This window comes from Anolis sagrei, chromosome 4, assembly GCF_037176765.1.
Source record: "Anolis sagrei isolate rAnoSag1 chromosome 4, rAnoSag1.mat, whole genome shotgun sequence".
NCBI lineage: Eukaryota > Metazoa > Chordata > Lepidosauria > Squamata > Dactyloidae > Anolis > Anolis sagrei.
Window position 1 is genome coordinate 191,718,990 of NC_090024.1, and position 23,497 is coordinate 191,742,486.

Consider the following 23,497-nt stretch of genomic DNA (forward strand, 5'->3'; position numbering starts at 1 on the left):
TAAACCGTTCTGGCAGAACTTTGAATTGCCTCAAAACCCCTTGGCACTGTTTAAACCTCCTAAATTAATTAGGTTCTGCTTGTGCATTTTTACATTAATATTTTTATAGGTTTTTTTTAATTTTAAAATGTGATGCAAATTTTATTGCAAACACTTGGGGGCAGTGCTGTTAAAATATCTGTTTGTGCTGAAGGGGGAAAAGTTGAGGTTCAAAAGCACCAGGATTTTTCTATATAGTCAGTAGGAGGATGGTGGAAAGCCAAGAAAGTTACCTCGCCCACCTCATCACACCCCAATTAAGCAATATATTTTCCTCTTCATCACCATATGTTCCCACGATTTGCATTATTGTTTGCCAAATAGATTGTGTTGGAGTATTCGCAACCTTGGGACCTCAAGCATTGATTCTCGCTTGATGAGAGTGTATAAAATCAGGGTTTTTTTATAATAAAAAAAAATCAGTGGGACAGAAACTCAGCTCTTTTCTCTGCATGGTTCTAAGACACCTGTTAGGCACTATATTCTTTTAAAAAATCTGGTCACAAATGCTACTGTGTTTCACATGTTAAAATTGTCACTTGCTTTGATGCCTGAACAAGAATAGTTTTCAAAGAAATATCTGTATTAATTTGTTGCTGAATAAAAAAAGAGAGGGGGGAGCTAAAAAAGAATCTGGCAGCAACTTTAATAACAAGTTATAATTATCTTAGCATGAGCTTTTGCAGGTATTCATCCACTTTTTCATATGCAATTGTTAGGAGTCCACGGTGGCTCAATGGGTTAAAACCTTGTGCCAGTTGGACTGCTGATTGACAGGTCAATGGTTTGAACTCGGGGAGAGCAGGTTGAGCTCCCACTGTCAGCTCCAGCTCCTCATAAGGGGTCATGAGAGAAGCCTCTCACAAAAATGGTAAAACATCAAAACATCCAGACATCCCCTGGGCAATGTCCTTGCAGACGGCCAATTCTCTCACACCAGAAGCAACTTGTAGTTTCTCAGGTCACTCCTGACACACACAAAAATGCAATTAAGATATTTGTGACTTATGACAATCCTAAGGAAACCACTACACCATCCCGATCATCTCATATGCATTGCAGAATGGTGTAAAAACCTTTTGCTATTAACCATATTTATATAGTTATGGAAGTAGTTGTGTTACTTTGATTTACTCATACCTCTGACTTCCACTGAGAAAGGTGGAGAAGATGACATTGAGAAGCACCCTAGGTCATGGCAAGAGGACAAGTTAAGAGGTGCATAATTTGCATCCTTCTAGGTCCTATTACATTCTATTTCACTCACACAACCTGTATGTTGTACACAGATGCTTAAAAACATGGGATTTTATCACTTTCATTACATCTGAGTGGGTTGATATGAAAAATCCATGCAAAAATAAAAATAATTTTAAAGGTGTTGCTAGATTCCCTTTCTCTCTTTCTTTCTTGCCCTTTCTCCCTTTTATGAATAGGAATAATTCACTTCAGAAAAAAACCTAATAACTGGAGTAGAAGAAAGTGTCGAGGAACATAATTCTGTAACTTGAATGACAATGGCTATCAGGATTTGTTTAGTGCCTGGGATGAAGACCTCATCACAGTCCACTCCAATTCAAGCTGCTATGAACGTTGTCTTAAGTTCTCAGCATGAAAAAAGGATTACTCAAATATTTAGCTGGGCAATGTTTTTAAGAAAATGAGGTGGGCAATGCATTATTCTGTATTACCAGACAAAATAATTGAGATCCAGAATTAGATACACCCTGTGAGTAATTATTACTTCATATCCCAAATGGAGAGCAACTGAGAGAGGAAGTGAAGGCAATCACATCATAGTCATTTTCTCTGCATGGCTTGCTTTTTCAGTTCCCTTTAATGCAAGCTTCCCTTGTGAATTAAGTTATGCCAAGTACATTGCTTTCCTTGGGTTTAATATAGTTTTATTTCATCTTGCTTCCTACACATCCCTTCTGTATTCTTTCCTCGTCACCCCCATATTGTCCACCTTTGCTCCCATGTCAGCAGAGTATGGAAGCATTTTAAATAAGCAATCCAAGATGCTGAACCTGATTTTGGGGTCATTTTTAGCAGTTAGGAAAGCCCCTTAAAAGTTAGAGTATAGGGACTGAGCCCCACTGACATGAAAGCCACCAACTATTACTGCTTTGTATTAACTGCATTTGCAGTTGGATCATTTGTGCAGGATTTAAGCTAGGCAGGATGAGGTAATATCTGAATCTGCTATCAGATGCTGAAACTGAGTGTGTGTTTGTGTGCACTGCTTCATTTCCAGTACACAAGTCCATCTGCTTGACCCTCTCCTCTCCTTCATACATGAACAACCGAGGAACATTAATCCGAGGAACATTAAAATGAAGTCCTCAATTCAGTTCTCCTTTCTCAGATGTTTCTACATCTGCATGTTCTTTACAGCTTCCAATGACATTTGCAGTATTGCTTACAATTGGCTCACATTTTCTTCACAGCCAGGGCCATGGGAAGCTCACTTATTCTTCTATATGAAGTCTGACATGCTTGAGAGCAAGGGTCTTTCCATAAAAGGAGAGTTTCAAGTGTGGGTTTCCTCCCTGTTATCCCTGATCTAGCAGACACAAGGCAATGCCCCTTCCCTAAAGAACAGAAGGGAAGGCAGTCTTGATGAAGGAGTTAGCTACACAGTCAGGCATGCAGTCTGTGCAAGCACAATTCTCAAAGTGTGGGAGAGATCCAGAAGTATGGAGGAAGAAAGTAAAGAAACTGATGATGAAAACATGGAGGTATACCAAATATGACTAATCCTTTGGACATGAGATGGCATGACTCATTGGAAAAGACACTAATGCAAGGAATAATGCAAGGAATAATAATACAAGGAAGTCAGAGCTCCAAATTTAAAAGATCTGAGCATTTGGAGAATCCTTCTTTTAATAGTCAGACATATGTCAGACATATGTAAGCCGTCCTGAGTCCCCCTTTGGGGGTTGAGAAGGAATGGGATAGAAATACCGGAAATAAATAATAAATAAAAAAGAAATATTTAAGATATGACACCCTCATCCAGAATCCCAAAATCCAAAACTGTCTACATGGGTAGCTGAGATAATGGTCCCTTTGTTTTCTGATGCAAACTTTGTTTCTGTGCTCTTTCAGTCTCTTTCCCACCTCACTCAGCTCATCCTGCCCTGCTGCTTTCTTATCCTCATGGCAAGAGTCAGCCTATCTCTTCTTAATTTAAAGAGGAATGACAGGTTTTTGGCTTTGCATCTCTTGGCTGGAAATGAAACTGACTTCCGAGCATTACAGAATTCAAATGAAAAAGTATTGGCTGAGTTTTGATTCTTAAGTTTTTGCACATACACCCCCCCCCCATATTTCTTAATATCTATTCATCTATACAAAACTTACGAATTATATATGACTTACAATTTAAAATGAATATTTGTGCCATGTCCTAACAACCACCCCAAGTACACTGGTTAAACCTGCATAACACTGCTCTTGCAACCTTGATTAGAATGTTGTTCTTCTGAAACATCCTTGTATGGCTAAAATGGAAAGAGGAGAACCATGTATGGTGAAGTTCCTGCAAGGAAGAGAGTGGTATACAGATCAAATATATCAACAAATGTTTTTGTCTCTGCCAGGGACTCCCTCTCTCCCCAACATACAGTCACATTTTATAGATCACTGGTCCCAATCTCCTAATGGTTAGTAGCTGGGCCCTGACTGGAAAGTATTCACTCACTATTGCAGGCATCTAAAGAGACATCCCTTAGCTATTAAGTACATATTGCTGGGACAGCTGCTAATCATCACTGTCCATTAGTTAGAAAAAATTATATACAATCTTATTATACAATGGGTGTTTATTTTAAAAGAAATCATGGATGTCTTTGCTTCCCTTATATTTTTTTGCTTCCTGGTACTCCTTTGGTGGAAAAATTTATCTGGAGAGAAGACATGCAACTCCAGCATTTCAGTTCTTGCATCGGCTGTCCATAACAATAAAATTGGTTCTGCTTAAAGCAATACATAAATAATAATGTTGTGTGTGTGTGTGTTATAGCAGCAAGGATATAGTATGATAGGGAAAAGGAGAGTGTTTTTCACAAAACAAAATTTGACAGTTAAGATACTGTAAAAGAATCCAGCAAATTTACTAGCACCAGGAAGCTGTCCCTAGAAATTTTACAAAGAGAAATATAAACACAATAGCAAGTTAAGCAGGCATAAAGGATTTTCAAATGCAGTGTTTGTTATGCAAATCTCTGTCATTTTGTAGTGAAAAACATGGAAAAGAAAGATGAAAAACAACTGAATGTAGGGAAGCCTTTCATACTGACAGTTGGAACTGGAGAACTTGGCAAACTTACTCTTTATCCTATAGCTCAGTGGTTCTCAACCTGGGGTCCCCAGATGTTTTTGGCCTTCAACTCCCAGAAATCCTAACAGCTGGTAAACTGGCTGGGATTTCTGGGAGTTGTAGGCCAAAAACATCTGGGGACCCCAGGTTGAGAACCACTGCTATAGTTCCACAAAGGCCCCAGTCATCAGGACCAGTGGTTGAGAAATTTGGGGATTATAGTCCCCCCAAAGTAGCTTTACTGATCTCTGGCTGCAAAAATAGGGATGGAAGGATTATTTGAATATATTTGTAAAATGCTAAAGCTTGCTTTTCAGTATTGATAAACCTTGACAAGACGAATCCTGGACTGATGGGAATCTTTGCAGTTTGGGACATATTCTGTGCAAAATTCACAAGTGGGATTTTTGCACAAAATAGTACTTTCTGTATAGGAAATCACATTTTCTACATGTAAAATAATACATCAGCACTGAAATATTAATTCATGCACAAAAATTGTATAAGTGGGGGTTTATTCTGTGTAATATTCACATGTGGTTGATTTATTTGGAAAACAGCATTATCTGCACAGAAAAAAAACAAGAATTAATATTTCTATACAGAGATATTATTTTCCATGCAGAAAAATACTGTTTTTGCACAAAAGAATAATTGTTAATAGCTTTCAAAAATTGTGTGGTTTTCCAAATCACACATCATTTTGAGAAAAAAAAATAATGACAGATGATATTGAGTTCATGCAGTCAACAAAAGCAGAACAAGTAGGATTGTAAAGTTACACTTGGAAATAATATATGCACCTTTTCCTTTTTCCATACCTGTATAGGAGAGCAGTTTTGGCTTCATATCTCTATCCTACTACACAAGTCAAGAGATATAACTGGATAAGAATACTACAGAAGATAATTAGATAGGAGGTCATGACTATGCTCCTTCTCATGACTGTAGATCAATTAGAGACTCAGGCAATGTGAATTGTGTCCTTAGGGTGCTGTGAAGCGGGAATCTGAATGGATTCATTCAACATCTACATTCGTGTGTGTGTGTGTGTGTGTGTGTGTGTGTGTGTACACATTCAGGTTGCCTGTCAGCTTGCAGAGACATCAATAATTTCATAGGATTTTCCTAGGGCAAGCACTACTCCCTGCAGCATGAAATATAACTAAGCAAATTTATAAAACAGAAATAAAATCAGGACAAACCAACTCCCCCCCCCCCAATTAAAATTAATGTTTACAAATGTGGGTAGCCACTGTTCCCCACTTATATTCACTGCAAGAATTCATGCTTTCTAAATATTGAATAAATGCATTGAGGTCACAACAGATGTTTAGATTCCTTGCTGTGTTTGATAGTTCTCTGGCAACGGATGCATGTAAGCTTTTAGCAGTAGTATGTGCATGCTGTTAATATGCAATAAATCAATTTTTGATATGTAACTTGCAATATTTGACAGTCTCTGACAGTTAACATTGGGAAGCATCTGACAGATGATTTCTAGCAGTACCTTTTAATACATTGTGTATTGTGTAATTTATTCTACCTATCATTTCTGGATTTTAATATAAAAACTAAATGACATATTAGGGGAGGGGAGCTGAATTTGAAAAATGAAAATAAGGGGATTCTATGTTTGCTAAATTTAAGTAGCAGAAAGCAATTGAACACAAGCTAGACCTTTTCTTTAACCAGGTCAGCTTGAGACTGGGTAGCTTGTGATCTTCCAGCTTTCATCACCCCTGGTCAAACAAGGCATTGGTGGAGGCAAACAGGAGCTACAAATCAACACCATCTGGGTGGTTAGAGTTATTTGCGCTTGGTGTAGAGAAAATACCTTTTCTCCATTATGTTTTACAAATGGGAGACATCTGTCAAAGTCAGGGCAGGGGCAATATGATAGCATATGACATTTTCTAATGGCCTTCCCAGAACTTTTTTTTTATACAAGGAGGCATGAAGGCTTCTTCTCTCTCAAGGCTCTTCTACACTGCCATATAATCCAGAATATAGAGGCAGATAATCCACATTATCTGCTTTGAACTGGATTATCTGAGTCTACACTGCTATATAATCCACTTCAAATCAGATAATCTGGACTTTATTCTGCTGTGTAGAAGGGCCTCAGAAGCCACAGCAGTGACAGTTGGAAGATGACAGAAGGAGCTCTCATTATTTATTAGGACCCAGGCATGATAGCATTTTGGCTGGTTGGTCTTCTATCCCTTAAAAGCCACAGCAGTAGCAGTTGGAATAAAAGACAGGGCACCTACTAACTCCTGGGTCCCAGGCTCAATGGACCTCTGTGGCTTGGCACAGGATAGTCATGCCTGGACGACTCTTTTTTAAAAGGCTTTTTCTCCAGAATTCTTCCACTTTTTTTCCAAGACTTCACCTCTCAAAAAAAAAAAAAATGAAAGGACCACTATTTTACCAAAACCTCACAGCAGTTTACATATAAGCCTTCTGAGGATTTCATGGCACAATCCTATAATTACGTTCTGTTAGCTGAGAGTCTGGTATAAAATCCAGCAGACTAGAATGTATTCAGATACACCTCTAGCCAGTGGAATTGCCCAGATCTGTCAGTGTGCTATCTAAAACAGAACAAAACACAAAATGTTCAAGTGAACAACACCTTTTTAGGATCAAATAAAATTCCACAAGAAAAACCCCAATGAAGTTGACATAACTAAACAAGGCCACCTAAAATGAAACTAAATTGTGAATCAAATAACGTATGTATTTATTGTTGTTGTTGCTGCTATTTTTTTTAAATCCCTGCTGTAACTCCCAGGTAAATATAGCAACATTGTGTGATGGAGAATATTGAGTTAAATCCAAAACATATATAGTTCTATTCTTAATGTTTCTTTCTTGTATCTTATCAGGTAACTATCTAGACCATGAAGGGAGTTGCCAAATTGATTTTCCCACTCATTCTTGTGCTGGTCTGTGAGGTGAATGGACAGCGGCGTCCCAGGCCTCCAAAGAAACGTCCTCCTACTCCAGCACCCTTTGAACCAGTTGAACCGACAGAGTTGCCTCCACCTTTGCCACCTGGACCCCCTTCCATTTTTCCAGATTGCCCCAGAGAATGCTACTGCCCTCCAGATTTCCCTTCAGCCCTTTACTGTGACAGCCGCAACCTGAGAAAAGTGCCCTTAATCCCACCCAGGATCCACTATGCTTATCTACAGAACAACTTCATTGATAAGCTTTCTGAGGAGTCCTTCAAGAATGCTACAGGGTTGAAGTGGATAAATCTGGATAATAACCGCATTGGAACAGTGGACTCAGGAGTGCTGGAGAAGCTAGAGAGTCTGGTCTTTCTATACATGGAGAAGAACCATCTTAAGGAAGTGCCCCCTAATCTGCCTCCCAATTTGGAGCAGCTTCGTTTGAGTAGGAACCGGATCAATCGAATCCCTGATAATGCATTCAACAAGCTGGATCATCTCCTCCTCTTAGACCTCCACCGCAATGAACTGAATGATGCAGACTTCAAAAAGAATACCTTCCGAGGACTCAAGAACCTTATGCAGCTGAACTTGGCTCACAACAGGCTACATAAGATGCCTCCTTCAGTTCCCAAAGCAGTTCACCAGCTTTTCCTAGATGAAAACCAAATCGATAACATACCCAACAACTACTTTAAAGATTTCTCCCACTTGGCCTTCCTCAGACTTAGCTATAACAAGCTCTCTGACAAAGGCCTACCCAAGAATTCTTTCAACCTCACCAACTTGTTGGTCTTACACCTGGCACACAACAACCTGACCAGCATCCCTTATATCAGCCAGACACTGGAGCATCTCTACTTGAATGACAATTCAATTGAAAGTGAGTCAACTGTAATTTCAGTAGTTGGTTAAGGCTATCAGAAATCACTATTTCTTGGGAGGAGTGCCAAGAATAGCCATCTGTAATCAAAACCAAAATAATTAATTTACATTGTATCTTCAAATAGACAAGAATGAAATTTAAAAAGAAATATTATTCTTATACCCCACTTTTGAATCACACTCTTTGGCTATCCTTTATAATTCAGGTTCTGTAGTGTCCATGTTAGATTGTTATTTCTTTAAAATTGTAAAGAACCTAAGTGTGCTGCAGCAAGAATACCCTTATATTGTTTAATACCATTTTAACTGTCATGGCGCCTTCCTCATGAATCCTAGTAATTTTAGTGCATTTGAACTTCTAGAACACTTCACTGAACAATTCTAAAGCAATAGGGTTGGTAATTAAACTATTTTGCAAAATTTGGTACTAGAAAGTAAATCTAAATTCTCTAGTACAGAGTTGTGATTCCATAAGACGGAGACACAACTGATGTAACCATGTGCTGCAGAGGCACTTTTTCTGCATTGAAAGAGAACACTGCAAATCAATTTAAAATAGAGATCAAATCTCACTTTTCTGGAAATCTGAAATACTCCAGAAAATTTTAAAAATGCCATTACTCTTTTGGGGAAAGAGGGCTAGCCACACATTCAGCACTTTCCAGTGGTGTTTTTAGTATTTTTTGTATTTTAAATTACAAATTGATGCATTGTTTTAGTTGTAAACTTATATTTTTATTCTGGTTTTTGTATTGCTTTTAACTTGTATTGTTTAAAATATGTTGTTAGTTGCCTTGATCCCAATTATCAGGAGAAAAGCAGGTTACAAATGAATGACAATAGTGGTGTACAATGGGGCAGATGCCCTTCAAATGGGCTGTGAGGGTGAGCATGGAGCAATCACATTGGCTTCTGCCTGGGTCCAGCCCTGAGAGAATGAAAAAGACTCATGGGAGGTGGGTTAGGGTGGAGGGAGATTTTCCCTCTCCTCCCAGATAAGTTGCCAACAGGTCAAAAGTTTGATGACAGCCAGGGAAGCATTTGAGATGTCTGTTTTTTACAGGAATCATATGTAAGCATAGTCCTTCCTCCCTTCCTTTCTCCCCTTTTCCTGATTGGGACTGGATTTGGACTCCTTCAGAAAAAAACATAGTGAATTGCTACATATATGAGTACCCTGCTCCCCTGTTTTCCCCATCCCTCATTCATTATGCATACACAAATAGAGGTATTCCAAAATCTGAATAATTTTTTTAAAAAAAACTTCAGATCCTAAGTATTTTGGAAAAGTGAGACTCAATCTCTATTTAACCAAAGGATGAACAATTTCATATAGAAAATATCAAGAGAAATATAAAAAGAAAAATTTAATGATGCACAGTTTTATTGAAAGGGTTGTTTCAAGATGCACATTTAAAATAATGAGGAATTTATACATGTGTGTATTATATAGATGTCAACGTATATTAGTATGCCAGGTAGCATACACTTAGATTGTATCCCTATTTGTATCCCTATTTGCAGTTAGATTGGATAGAATATGAAATAGAAAGAGTGAAGTTTCTATTGTGAGTCTGGCAATATTTATTCCATTAGGAAAAGCTCAGGTCATTTGATACAATAGGTGTCCTTCTGAGGAATGCACTAGCGCAGTTGTGGGAATAACAAAGCCACTTCCCCTTCCTACCCCAGATGTTTGCTCTGCTGGGGCTCCCACCACCTGCTGCCTGGATTCAAAATGTCTGCAGGGGTTCAAGAATGCAGAATTTCTTCCAAAATGCTTAACAAGCAGAGTCATGACACTTAAAAAGCCAAGGCAGCTTGTATTCACCCTTCCATACACAGGCACTATGATTTAAACTTCCAGCAGTCTGAAAGGCTTGCGGTTTGAAACCAATAAACTCTACTTATATGATGGGCCCCAAAGATAGAAATTCTAGTTAAATTTTGAGAAGCTTTATTCAGATCTGGCAGCTCAAGGCAAAACATTTCTTTTGAACCAGGCTACTTCATTGAAGCACCATTGATCACTCGTGCAAACAGCACAGTCAGGTTCACAGATGGATGGTACCTGCTTCTAAATGATGGGATTCTTTTTTGTTGTTGTTTCACTCCATAAGTCAGGTTTGCACTTGTCTTGGAGTCTGTCCTAAATCAAATTGCTTGGCCCAGTGACAGTAGAACCATTGAGTTTTAAACTTATGTGTTAACTTCCCAAGATACCATTGATTCAGATTCACATCAGTTGGGAGGAACAATTGGATTTGGGCATCAAGGCTAAGGTTACAGTTTAAATCTTTTGTTTGCAAGCACAAAGGCTAGAGACTGAATTGTAAAAGGGTGGGAATGAACTGAGATTTGTAAAGGGACTTTTCCTCAAATGCTGCAGCTTTCAGTATGATGGCCAGCTTCTACACAACTAGAGTAATATAATGGCACCTGTTCCATGCTTCTGATGTTAATATTTTAGCAAGCAGCTTCAAAATTCTAAAACCCTTTGGATTCTTTCAACAGAGTTCAGACTAAAGGACTTCAGGTTTCTTTTGAAATGTGTGCATGTGTTTCTGAGCATCAGCTATTCCATCTTTACAGTAAGAATAAAAGCATTTTTCACAGCAGGGACATGATATCTATGACGACAGACAGTTTATTAATTGGTAATGAGATGCTTCAGTCAGAGGGGTGATAATCACCTCATTATTAATTTTTGTTAGAGAAGCACTCAAACCCAAATGTGTCTAACACTCGAAAAAGTTAGCTTTTAAACTCTCAACCGCTCTAACTGTCTATATGTCTTCAAAATGTTTGTTAACTTATGGCAACCTCAGAAAATCCATAGGGTATTCTGAGATAAGGAATACTCAGAGGCAGTTTGCCAGTTCCTTCTCTGAAATATAGCCTAGAAAATCTGGTATTCATTGGAGATCTCCCACCCAAGTATTAACCAGGGCTGATTGTACTTAGTTTCCAAGACTACATGAGAACTTGAGCCCCCAGGGTATTTGGATCCTACCTTTTCAACTACTATTTACATAATAAGTCAGAGTGGCCAGTGACTATTTTCATGAGAGGGCCTTCAAAAGTAACCTTTTCCTGAATTCTTTTCGCAATAGCAGTGGCAGTGTATTTGTGTGTTTTAAAATATCTGTAAAATGTGGAAATAATAACAAAACTATTAAACTGAAAATATCCCATTACATGCCCTGGAGATGACACTCATTGTAAAACTTGCCCATTTACAGCCTCTCTCATTGGCAGCTTGAGCTGGAGGGAAGATACAATACAATATTTGTTACAATTATTATGATGCCTTTAAATACTGGATATGTTTTCATGTTTTGAGTCTGCCTGGTATCTCTTTTTAAGGTTCTCTGATACTGGAAGAGGAATCTATAAACAAATCAAGGAGGTTGCATTGAGTTAATAAGGACCCTGTGTGGTGTAATGATTTAAGTGTTTGACTACATCTCTGGTGACTAAGGTTCATATCCCTACCTAATTATAGAAACCTATTGGGTGTCCTTGGGCTCTTTCAGCAAATGCAAACCTTCTCTAATGAAAAAAAACTTGACAGGAAAACCCTGTGATGGGTCGCCTTGTAGTCTCCATAAGCCAGAAACAGCTTGAAGGAAACCAGAACTCCCAAAAATGGATCTGGAATTCTATTGCATGACAAATCTTGAATATTAAGAATAAATTCAGTAGACCTGAATATTTTTTACCATCATGTTTTCTCACAAGCAGCTGGCCCTTCAGAGGGAATATGTTCTTTGTTGTTGTTACAAAGGAATAGAAATGACCATTCTGCTTTTGGGTTATAATGAACATATGAAGAAGGAGTGAAGATTTACTCTGTCTCTCACCCTATTATCTTTGTCACTTTCCAGGCAGATTTCTGTAAATGGAGAGGGTACATGAATGGAAATAGCAACAAATATGACTGTGTGTTGAGGTTTGAGCCATTCTCATTCTTGTTCTCCTCTTCACATGTTCAGCATACCCCAAAACAGATTGGAATGCAACCTATGGCTTGCAAAATTCTATACTAGTCTTAATAGTTGAGGAATGGCATGGATATTGCAAAAGAAAAGAAAAAGAGGATTAGAATGTGTCGCTAATAAGCACAAAACACTCATGCTATTGTAGGCTGGATACCAGGTGGGGATATATTCATCTCTATTCTAAGCAGCCCTGGAATGTTAGATTGTATACTGTTCTCATTATGTTTTTGCTTGCATTTAATACTAGCTTTTCTTTGATAATGTGGGTAAACAGCAGTAATGGTCCCAGCCTCAGAAGAATGCCAGACAGAAAGATGAATAGGTGGGGGATAGATAGATAATAGTGTGCTATGAAAGGTGAAAACACATAGGGATTGAGAAATGATCAGGGCAGAGTTGTTCACAATGGAAGTTCTGCCATTTCCCTGTAAAGGATAGCAATGTCTATCCTAGAATCAAAAAGGACCACTGCAGTAATATAAGCCATTTTCAAAGGGGCAGCCATATCTATGTTGCATTAAATAACAACAGTGTAAGTGTCATGCTATGGGCAGACATATTTAGTATAGCATAAACTACTGTGGACATGCAAGTAGTTGTAGATCATAGCTCTAATATCAGTGGAGCAGAGAATCAAACTGGGATTTTAGTCCAAACTTTAAAGACAATATTGAATATGTGGAACTTGATTCCCCCTCTCACCTGTGGATTCAGTAGCTTGGTTAGCTCCTTTAACATTTAGATGAATAACTGGTACAGATTCAATCACCATCATCTCTTTAGATGACACCAATGCAATATTCAGCTTCAGATATATGTCCAGCAACTGTACTAAGTGGCATTGATAGGATGTTTCTGTAATGGCCACTAAATTTAAATTTACTTTCACCATTTATAGCCTACCTTTAGACAAGTGGAAGTAGGTAGCTCAAGGTATATAAAGCTTGTTTGTCTTCCTGATGCTCCATGTTTCTTTGTTCTCTTGTACTTTGAATAATTCTGTTAACTGGGTTGTTGTGTGTTTTCCGGACTGTATGGCCATGTTCCAGAAGTATTCTCTCCTGATATTTCACCTGCATCTATGGCGGGCATCCTCAGAGGTTGTGAGTCAGAGGTCAGACCTCACAACTTCTGAGGATGTCCACCATAGATGCAGGTGAAACATCAGGAGAGAATGCTTCTGGAACATGGCCATACAGCCCAGAAAACACACAACAATCCAGTGATTCCAGCCATTAAAGCCTTTGACAATACATCCTGGTAACTGACAATAGGATGTCCACTGGGTGGAAAGAAGACAACAGTATAAACTTATTTGAAATATCAGTATGCAAAGAGATTTTGTAGCACCTTTGAGAATACATGAGAGAAAGAAATAGTAGTATAAGCTTTCATAGATTAGTATAAGCTTTCATAGATTTACACACTCATTGTCTCTGGCCATCTTCAGTCTCGTAATCTATTGCCATTTTTTCTCCCTTTAGAAATCAACGGGACCCAGATATGCCCCATATCTCTGATGTCTTTTCAAGAACCATCTTCAGATCTTCATAACGTGCCTCGCCTTCGTTATCTGCGCCTAGATGGCAACCATTTGAAGCCACCAATCCCCTTGGACCTGATGATGTGTTTCCGACTCTTGCAATCTGTTGTATTCTAAGCCTCGCAGCAGTCGCCACTCTTTGGGAGCTTGACTTTGTGCAGTGACTTGATTCTAGTCTATGTTAGACATGGGGAAATATATCTCATCATCTCTACCCTGACCTTGCCTCCCCAGTGCCTTCTCTTTGCTACTCCATTCTGCTTCTTTTTCTGTCTGCAGGAAGATGTGTTCTCGGTGTAACCCTTCTTTTATGTAGCATCTTATGGAGAGTTTGCTCTGCTAGGAGTATTGCACAGATTTTTCTTTGATATCCACAACATTTACAGAACTACAACACTGGAATCCTCTAGACCAGGGTGGAAATTGCATGATATTCCAGGTATTGTTGAATTGCAACTCTAGCAGCCCTTGCTGGTTTTTGGCTAATGGGGAAGAATGTTAAAAGCTAGGGCTGGGCGGTTTCGTTTCGTTAATTCATAATTCGTTAATAATTCGTTAATTTTTTCAATTACAAAACAATAACGAACCATTCTGGAGCAATTATTTAAAAAAACGAATTTTCAAAAATGTTTTGTAAATGCTTCGTATTTCGATATTGTATTCGTTTCGTTATTGTTTTGAGGTCGTTTCGTTATTATTTCCGCATGTCTGGGCCAGTTTTATGGTTTAATTAGTGGAAAAAAAAATTATAATATCACACCAACAGTCAACAACAGAGGGAGAGGGAAGCTTCAGAAGGTTTTGGAGGTTTTTTAGCGTATTTCGCGGTCGCGTCCGCCATTAACGAATTGATTCGTTATTGTTTCGGAAATCAATTCGTTAATTTTTTACCATTTACGAAATTTCGTAAATATCGAACTTTTTAAAAGGAACATTTTGTAATTATTTTAAATATCGAAACAAAAAAAACCCCCAAATACAAATCGATTTTAGAAACAAATTTTTCCGTTGTTACCCAGGCCTATTAAAAGCTGCAGTTCAACAGCATCTGGATGGGCAATTGAGGGCCATCCCTGTTCTATACTTTTTTATAGAAGAGAACATATGCAGCTGCATCTAGTATGTGTATTCCCATTTTGTGGCCTAGAACATCAAATAGGCATTGGCCTCACTACAATATCAGCATTATAAAAGAAGGTACATCCATCATAACTGTCAGAAAGAAGGAAGATACCAAAGCACATTTAAATGGTTTCTTTGTTAAGTGCTATTTGTGTAAACATAAAGTTGAGTGAAAAAGAAAGTAAGCATCAAATGTATGGCAGCATAAATGTGGATAGTAAGAATTCTGTTCTATAGCAGGTAGCGATGGATACACAAACTACAGTGCATATTGTAAACCGTGGAACATTGTGGGTGCAAAGAATAGTGTCTGAACATCCTACTGTTTTTGTTCTTTGAGGTAGTAGAGGTTGTATACAGCAACATCCTTTAGCAAAGGAAAAGAGACTACCAGCTCTTGTTCTGAACCACTGTTTCCCAAGACAATAATGGCTGCTGCCATCCTTAACAATTTAATTCTGATTCACACCCTGTCCATGACATTCAAAAGTGTAACTCAGTTATGCCCCGGTACTTTTTTTGATCATTGTGAAGAAAGGAGTTCGGTACCTTCCTCACACAATGACCAATGACTGTGCTAGACTTACCTTCCTCCTGTTGGTTTCCCACAATGACCCTTTAATGGCTGATAGGAAAGAGAGGTATTTGAGAAGCTTTTGAGCATAGACAGATGCCAGATGACAAAGGCATCATTTGAGATTTTCTCCTGGTCCATCACAGATCCTGAGGAATTATGTCCCCATTGTGTGTCTCGTTCTAGGGGTCCATAAAAGGAACAACATATTGTTATGCTGCATGAGCAGAATTTTATGTTAATCTGATGGAAGATCTTGGCACCCGGTTTCAATTTGTTGGTGTGATTTAATTCCAATGGCAGAGAGAAATTGCCACAGTGTGATACAGCTGTAAAATACAGTTTTGTTGTCTTGATGACTTTCAAAGATAGATCCACATTTTATTTTGTTTTGTTTTTGCATGATGTGCCCCGTTATGAACTTCCTGATGCAATCTGTATCTCATCAGAGGTCTTGATGCTGTACCATATTTCTTTGCATGAAAGTTTATATGTGACACAAAAGATAATAACCTTAAAACATTGTTCCCAGTGATGTCTGTCTAGATACTATAAAATAAAACTTTCCTTCATTTTTCAGAACATGCCCCCTGCAAGGTAAATTCTGTCGTCCCCCCCTCTCCTTATAATGTAACTCAAAATATAGTCTGAAGAAAGTTAATGAAATGTGCAAATGCATTAATGAGTAGATGTCAGCAGAATCTCCATGTGGCTTAAAAGTGCAAACCCCTCCATAAATGGGCAGCAGTCACTTGAATTGGTGGAATATGTTCTTTGTTTTCCCCTATGCTGATGTTTGTGTGCTTTATACTTCAAACACACAACAAGAAGCATAGACATAAAGATATTTAATTACAAGAAAACTACCAACAAAAATGAATTGTGGCATTTGTGCGTGTATGTGTGTGGGCAGGGGAGGATTCTCCTAATTTCTCCAGTTTCTAGATACATTTTCCTTCCACCTTAGCAGCAACAGAAAGGGGCTTAGCAACTGCTTGTGTGTGTGATTTTGGACAAGGTCCAATCAGCTATAGCATAACCTCTTGTTATTCACAACAAGACATAAAAGGCACAAAGAATATGGCTGCTGCATGATTCTTTTATAGCATTATTTCTCATTTAACAAGAACACAACAAATGGAATCCCAGGCTTTGCAGTTTAGGAATAGATATTTAGAACTGTCAGCTAGAGAGCTCTCAGTTCCCACTAAACTATAAACCACAGAATTACAAAGGATCTTACCAAGGCAGCTAAAGTGAAATCATAGTGCTATAAGAGTGTAGTGTGGTAGGGATATGTGTAAAGAAGTTTAATTTCATCCCCATTCCACTTTGCATCGAGCCTGTGAGACAAATGTTTGTTCTCTCTATTTTATGGTGAAAAAATTGAGGCCAAGAAACATGGGCATTCCCAGGCAACAGTACAAACATTTGAATTAAAACTGCTTGAGTCCAGTATTGTACTCAGCAAGCTTCACTCATAAATTGAAAGTTAAATGCCATAAAGTCCAGGACAGTTGACAAAATTGGCATCTGTATTCATTGGTGGGCCTTTTCAAGTGATTGTTCATGCATCTCCAATGCTGAAATGTTAAATGAGGATTAGGAAAACATTTAGATCAGTGGTTCTCAACCTATGGGTCCCCAGATGTTTTGATCAAAACACCTGGGGAACCACAGATTGAGAACCACTCATTTAGATGGTGTTGCTACAAGTCAGAGTTGACTTGAAGGCACATAACAAGAACAAAGTAATCTATCTAAGCTTTTTAGATCCATGTTCATGAAGAAAACATGACTTTAAAATCATCATCATGATCATCATTTGGGATTAAGATATCCATTCAGTAAATGTTACAGTCCCCAGATAACATTTCCACAGGGAGGAAATTGCATAATTAGTTTAAAATGCCCATCAAATTGCTACATCAGATGGGGAAACCAATAAGTTAGCAGAATCAAAGGCTTTCAGTACTGCTCCATTATTGGAGCAGAAGCCACAAGGGAATGCTAGCGAGAGAAGGATAGTCCATTTTACGGGGGTGGAGGATGGGTTGAAGGAGGAAAACCATCTCCCCCTGTTTTCCTGTTATTCCCCTCACTCATGTCTCCACCATGGAAACAACCCTTGTTTATGATGTGGGGAGGGGAATAACCAGCGAAAATGGGGGAAATGGTTTTCCTCCTTCAACTTCCCCCTGTAAAATGGACAATGTTTCTCTCTCTAGCTCTTCCTTGTACCAGCCTTTCCTATTCTGATTTGCATAAATCACCTTCAATGTACAGCCTGAGCTCCCTTTGCTGAGGTCTAATTGATATTTAGTTAACCAAATGTGCATAATTCACTTCCAGGAGCCAAGCCTTGAGATTTGCTCTGCCTCAGGAACTTGGGTCCTTGCTGTATGTGATAAAATGATTTTTAAGTCAGATCAGGATGTTTTTGTTTATCATCTTGCAGGTGAATAAAACTAAGTTTAGTCTGGATTTCTTAAAAGAAACTGGGATCTAGATCTATATGTAGTCATTTGGGGCCTACTCTTTATACTCATTTTCACATTTCAACCCATGCTTACAAGAACTTCTGCTGACTCAGAAAAAGTTGAGGATTTCATTCCCTGGTTTTTCAGAATGGCTTTGTGTGGATTGTTTGTTTCCTATACCCCTGAGTTGTGACACAACAGTGTTTTAGATTCATTTGAATGGCAGAGACCTATGAGATCATTTAATTTTTTTGCATTACAAATATACAAGCAGATCATAATATAAACAGGTAGAGATCTCCTAATGCAGGCAGTAAATGCACTTATCCATGCACCTTGAAGAGTTTCACTTCAACCAGTGTAACCACAGTGCAAAATTATTGCATCACTTTAAATGCCATTGCTCCATCCTACATAATCCTGAGAGTTGTAGTTTTGTCAGTTGTCAACACTCTCATGGAGAAGGCTAAAGACCTTGCAAAACTGCAAATCCCAGGATTCCATAGAATAGAATAACATCACTTAAAATGGTTTCAATTACTATAAGTTTGTATTATTGATACATCCCAGATCATAGCGTCTAAGTCTTCCTCTGTCTTCCTGCTCCCCACATCTCTCCCTGGGAATTCAAATGGCAAAACTATCTCCAAACAGTTGTGTTAACATCACATATATATGGTCACCTTCCCAAACTTTGATGAATATATTATCTTACAAAGGCTACACAAACCATCTGAACGAAACACAGTAATTATAGATATTTTACTCAAGTTCCTAGTCACTTAAGGATTTTATATTATATTAATTAAGATGACCCAATTGCTTACAATATGCTGTCTCTCCCAGGTGAAGGGCAATAGAAATTGCTTTGAACTTATCCATTCTTCTTTTCTTGAAAAAGTAGACAAGAGGGTGCATGTTAGTAGTGTCTTTCATTGAAAGATTCATGCTATCTCTTCCTCCTTCTCTCTATGCTCCTTAGTTTTACCCTTCCTGCTTTACTGTTTCTTTATTGCCTTGACTTGAAATTTCATAAGTACCCTTCTCAAAACTTTCCATATTTTCCTTTTTATCATTTGTTTCAAGTTCCACCAAAACCAATATGGAAGCATACTGTGGAGCTCTGTAGTAAACACAAATTCAGTACACAGACTTGCAGCTTGTATTTCCAATTTCTTCCCATTTCCAACCAATTGCTTGGCTGTGGCCTTAAATGAAAACCCTTGCACGTCAATAGGGGATGCTGGATTTTGCCCCTCGTGACCAAACAACCTCAGTCCACAAGACATATTTCCTGACAAAACTCAGCATATCCCACTGGTACCCATGTTGGGGTTGGGCATGCTTGGGATCACTTATTTTAACAGTAATGCAGGCATGAAACTTGCTTTTAATTTAATCTGTCTATCTGACAGGCCTCATCTGGCCTTATGTTACACCAGTGTAAATTAGCATAATGCCATTAATATTTGTTGAATTACTCGGGATTTATGCTTGTAACACTTGGGATATGGTTTGCTGATTTCTGTTTATAGCATAATAAAATATGTTTATGTTTATGTGTATGTTTCTGTTTAATTTGCTTAAAGCATGTGAACACATACCAGTGCCACCCAAAACATATACTACGCTCTATTTTCCTTTCTTACAAGGTCCAAAGCAGACAATAATATGATTTCTACCCTATAGAAAGTTTCACAGCAAACTCTTTTAGCTGCTTTTCTGCAGATCAAAAACACAGCAAAACTTCACGCACACAGGTCAAAATGTGTCAAGACATGTGGGGTTACATTGCTTCATTTCTGCATTTATTTACAAGTCTCAAATAATATGCCTCTTATCCTGGTCATTTCCAGAAAATTTCCATCAAATACTGTGACAGGGGGCAGTTCATGTTGCCTAGTCCTGCTTACAGTGGGATTTCTTTTCCCATGTCAGGAGCGTTTTGAGAAACTGCAAGTTGCTTCTGGTGTGAGAAGCAACCGTCTATAAGGACATTGCCCAGAAGATGCCCAGATGTTTTACCATCCTCTGGAAGGCTTCTCTCATGTCCCCACATGAGAAGCTAGAGCTAACATGCAGAAGCTCACCCTGCTCCCCAGATTTGAACTGCCGACCTTTCATGCATCAATCCTGCTGGCACAAGGGTTTAATCCATTGCACCACCGGGGGCTCTGGGTTGACAGAGCTGGACATGGCCAAGCCTCCATGTCCCCTCCCCCAATTTTGCCCCTCAAATGCATAGAAAGCCTCCTTACCATCCCCCCCCCCCAAAAAAAATTCAGAGGTTAGAAGTATTGGACAAATACTGAGGAAAACTCTTGTCACTGTCTTTCCATCATTACTTCCCAATTTTTCAGCCAAGCAATGAATAAGGGCACTAATTATTTCTGCCACTAAAGCAGATATTTAGGCAACGGAATGTCTACCTAACTTTTTTTCCATGCCAGGGCAGGTGACCAAATGCAAAAGAGGGCAGGACTTTACTAAAGGAACCCCACAACCTTTCAATTATAGCAGATTTTTTTCTAAAATGAAAGCTAACAGTTTATTTCCTAAAGTAGGAAAAGCAAGGTAGGAATGGGAACGTTTAGTCATAATGATCAACTTAAAGCACAACTCAACAACTTCCTGAGTTCTAACAGCATTTATGGATGAAGATTTGTTTTGCTTCCTCCAATCTCTCTCCCATTAGCAGATGTCATGAATTACAAATTTGTAATACTCATTTACAATGGGTTAAATTCATTGGGACTCCACTTTGAATGGATAAAACACATTTCATGACCTTATTCGGAAACATGAAAATGAGTTGTAATAACAAAGAAACAATATGAGACCACGCTATGTACACTTGTAAATTATAGGATTTTGAATTTTTTTGATAAATTCAGGAGCGGTGAGACTTTTTCCCATTTGTTTTCATGAAAATTTACCAAAATTTGCTATTTTCATCATGTCTGGGGTGGGAGAAAAACTGAAGCTGATAGATTCGTGCATTTACAACCAGGACTTTTGAATGCTTAAAAACACTGACTTTGAGTGTTTGATATACTGTAGTGTTGCATTATGGTTGTTGCTTCTTTTCCTCCTCATTTTTAACAACTCAAAGTCAGGCAGATTCAATATGATCATTTTCATACTGGAAATAAATACACCTATTGAAGGTGTTTGCCTCAAAAAAAGAAAATTTGGGTTCAGCTCATTTTTGAGGAATTTAACCGAATCTGGAATATCATAGAGATTTGAAGAGTCTCAGATATGGCAGATAGTGGGACTGACAGATGTGCCTGCTTCTGCTGTGAACAGCAAGGGCTATTGTTCAATTTGTGGCATGCTTCCATATATTGCCAGATGGTGCTACCACATTTTGTATTTCTTGATTTGGAAATTATAGTTTTGAGTAATTCATAATGCTCAAATCTACTTCACACAGGAAATCATCGTGTTTGTGCTTGGTTCAAAGCTGGGACAACTGGGGACATTTTAGTGGCACCATCAAGACAGCCACCCACCCAAGTAATCGGGAACAATAGGTTGGAAGGAGATAGTTAGTAGACTCAAATAGTGTGAATAGATGGATGGATACTCTGGTTGCTGATCATATTTATTCTTAAAAGTTATTTCCGAACTCTGTTTCTGATTCCTAATATCAACATTAAACTGAAACCTGATTATACCACTGTTCTGAATTTTCCCAATGATAGACCATTAGGATTGCAAATGGCCTGCATTGTATTTCCCCCATCCTGTATCTCCTCCCCTCGCCCTATTCTTGAATGTCACAGCGAAGCCTGGCCCTTTAATGGCTCTTAATGAAACGAGATGCCTCTGTTCTCTCTGTGTGCTGTTGCTTCTGCTTCAGTAAAAGAAAGCTATTTGGGACCAACTCCAGGATGTGAGGGAAGGATACAGTTTGTCACTTTCCCACTAAAGCTTAAGATAAATTTTATTTCACCACCAACTTGAGTGATTTAATATTCAACATAGGTGAGGTAGCCATGTGTCCTACTTTACATCTGTCTAAGACATTTTCACTTTAAAGACCCATACCTGGATAGAGCAGATGGCATGCAGTCACCCACCAAGAATTATCACTTGGATAGGAGTTAGACCTGGCTGCCAGATCAAAGACTTCACAGCTACAACTGTTGAATGAAAAGTAAAACCTCCACCTTCATAACTCCTCAACCCATGGCAGTACTGGTATGCGGCAGGTGCTGGCTTGCTCAGTAGAATCTCCTCTACAGTTCCATTTTGGTGGGAAGTGTTAACATTGAATCGTTGTGTTGTTAAAGTGTGAAGTATGGAACCCTGTGCAGATGGTTGGTCAATGAGACTTAAGCAACGTGCAGTCATTGAAATCTTGACAGCAGAAGGTGTCACCCCAAAGGAGATTCATCGAAGAATGCAAGCTGTTTATGGTGATTGTGTTGATGTGAGTCGTTGGGCAAATAAGTTTAAATATGTTGAGGTGGGAACATCTGAGTTGCATGACGAACAAAGAGTTGGAGGTCCTGTGACAGCAACCACCGAGTTTCACAAGCAAAAGGTTCACAGATTGATTCAGGATGATCGTCATATCACTCAGACAGAAATTTCAAGCATAATCGGCATTTCAGAAGAACGTGTGGGTCACATTATTGCTTTGCTTGGCTATTGGAAGATCTGTGCACAATGCGTACGCAGGATGCTGATGCCTGAAATGAAAATGCACAGAGTTGAAATTTGCCAGGAATGCCTCTCGCATTATGAGAATGAAGGTGATGCCTTTCTCCATTCAATTCTGACAGGAGACAAAATGTGGGTACACCATTATGACCCGGAGGCAAAGCGTCAGTCTATGGAATATCAACACAAAGACTCACCCCAGGAAAAGAAATTCAAGACACAACTCTCAGCTGGAAAAATCATGGCAACAGTATTCTGGGATGCAGATGGTATTATCCATGTTGATTTCATTGAACGTGGAACAACAATTAATTCGGAGTGTTACATCACAACGCTGCAAACTTTGAAATGACAGCTAACAAGGGTCCAAAAGGAAAAGGGAAATGTTTTCCTGCAGCATGACAACGCCACTTCACATGCCACCACATCAGAACTTCAGAGACTGGATCTCACCACCCTACGGCATCCTTCATACAGTCCAGATTATAATAAACATTTATTACGGTCAATGACCAGCATCAAAAGGTACAAGTGACAGGGTGTGCGAGTGTCAGAGTACACACACATGTACAAGCACATGTACAGAAGTATACAAGCATCAGGTTACACACACATCTGGGTATCAGGAAACAATGTTAAAACAGAGTTTAAAACCCAATATTGAATAAAGTAATTAAAATGGTGTTAAACATTTAAATACTAAAATATCAATGGTAAAATATATGTTAAAACTTTCTAAGTCTGTGTCAGCATCTTGGGGCGACAAGCCATAGCTGCTGCACAGAAGCTAGCAACCCTGACAGTGACCTTGGGGTGTTGGTCAGACAGGAGATAATCTGTATAAAACCTTGCAGATCTCCCTGGTAGACTTTCTAGAATAGGATTTATAAAATGT

The 23,497-nt window shown here is 38.7% G+C and overlaps 1 protein-coding gene across 2 annotated transcripts in view; it reads left to right on the forward strand.

Moving 5' to 3' along the window:
* Window positions 1-14,364, forward strand: part of PRELP (proline and arginine rich end leucine rich repeat protein) — a 31,170-nt gene extending 16,806 nt beyond the window's left edge. For both annotated transcript variants that reach the window (XM_060773029.2, XM_060773031.2), the window contains exons 2-3: window positions 7,258-8,209; window positions 13,697-14,364. In XM_060773029.2, the coding sequence (XP_060629012.2) occupies window positions 7,273-8,209; window positions 13,697-13,872 (1,113 nt within the window). In that variant the 5' untranslated portion in view covers window positions 7,258-7,272 and the 3' untranslated portion in view covers window positions 13,873-14,364. The remainder of the gene's footprint in view (window positions 1-7,257; window positions 8,210-13,696) is intronic.
* Window positions 14,365-23,497: the final 9,133 nt, after the last annotated feature.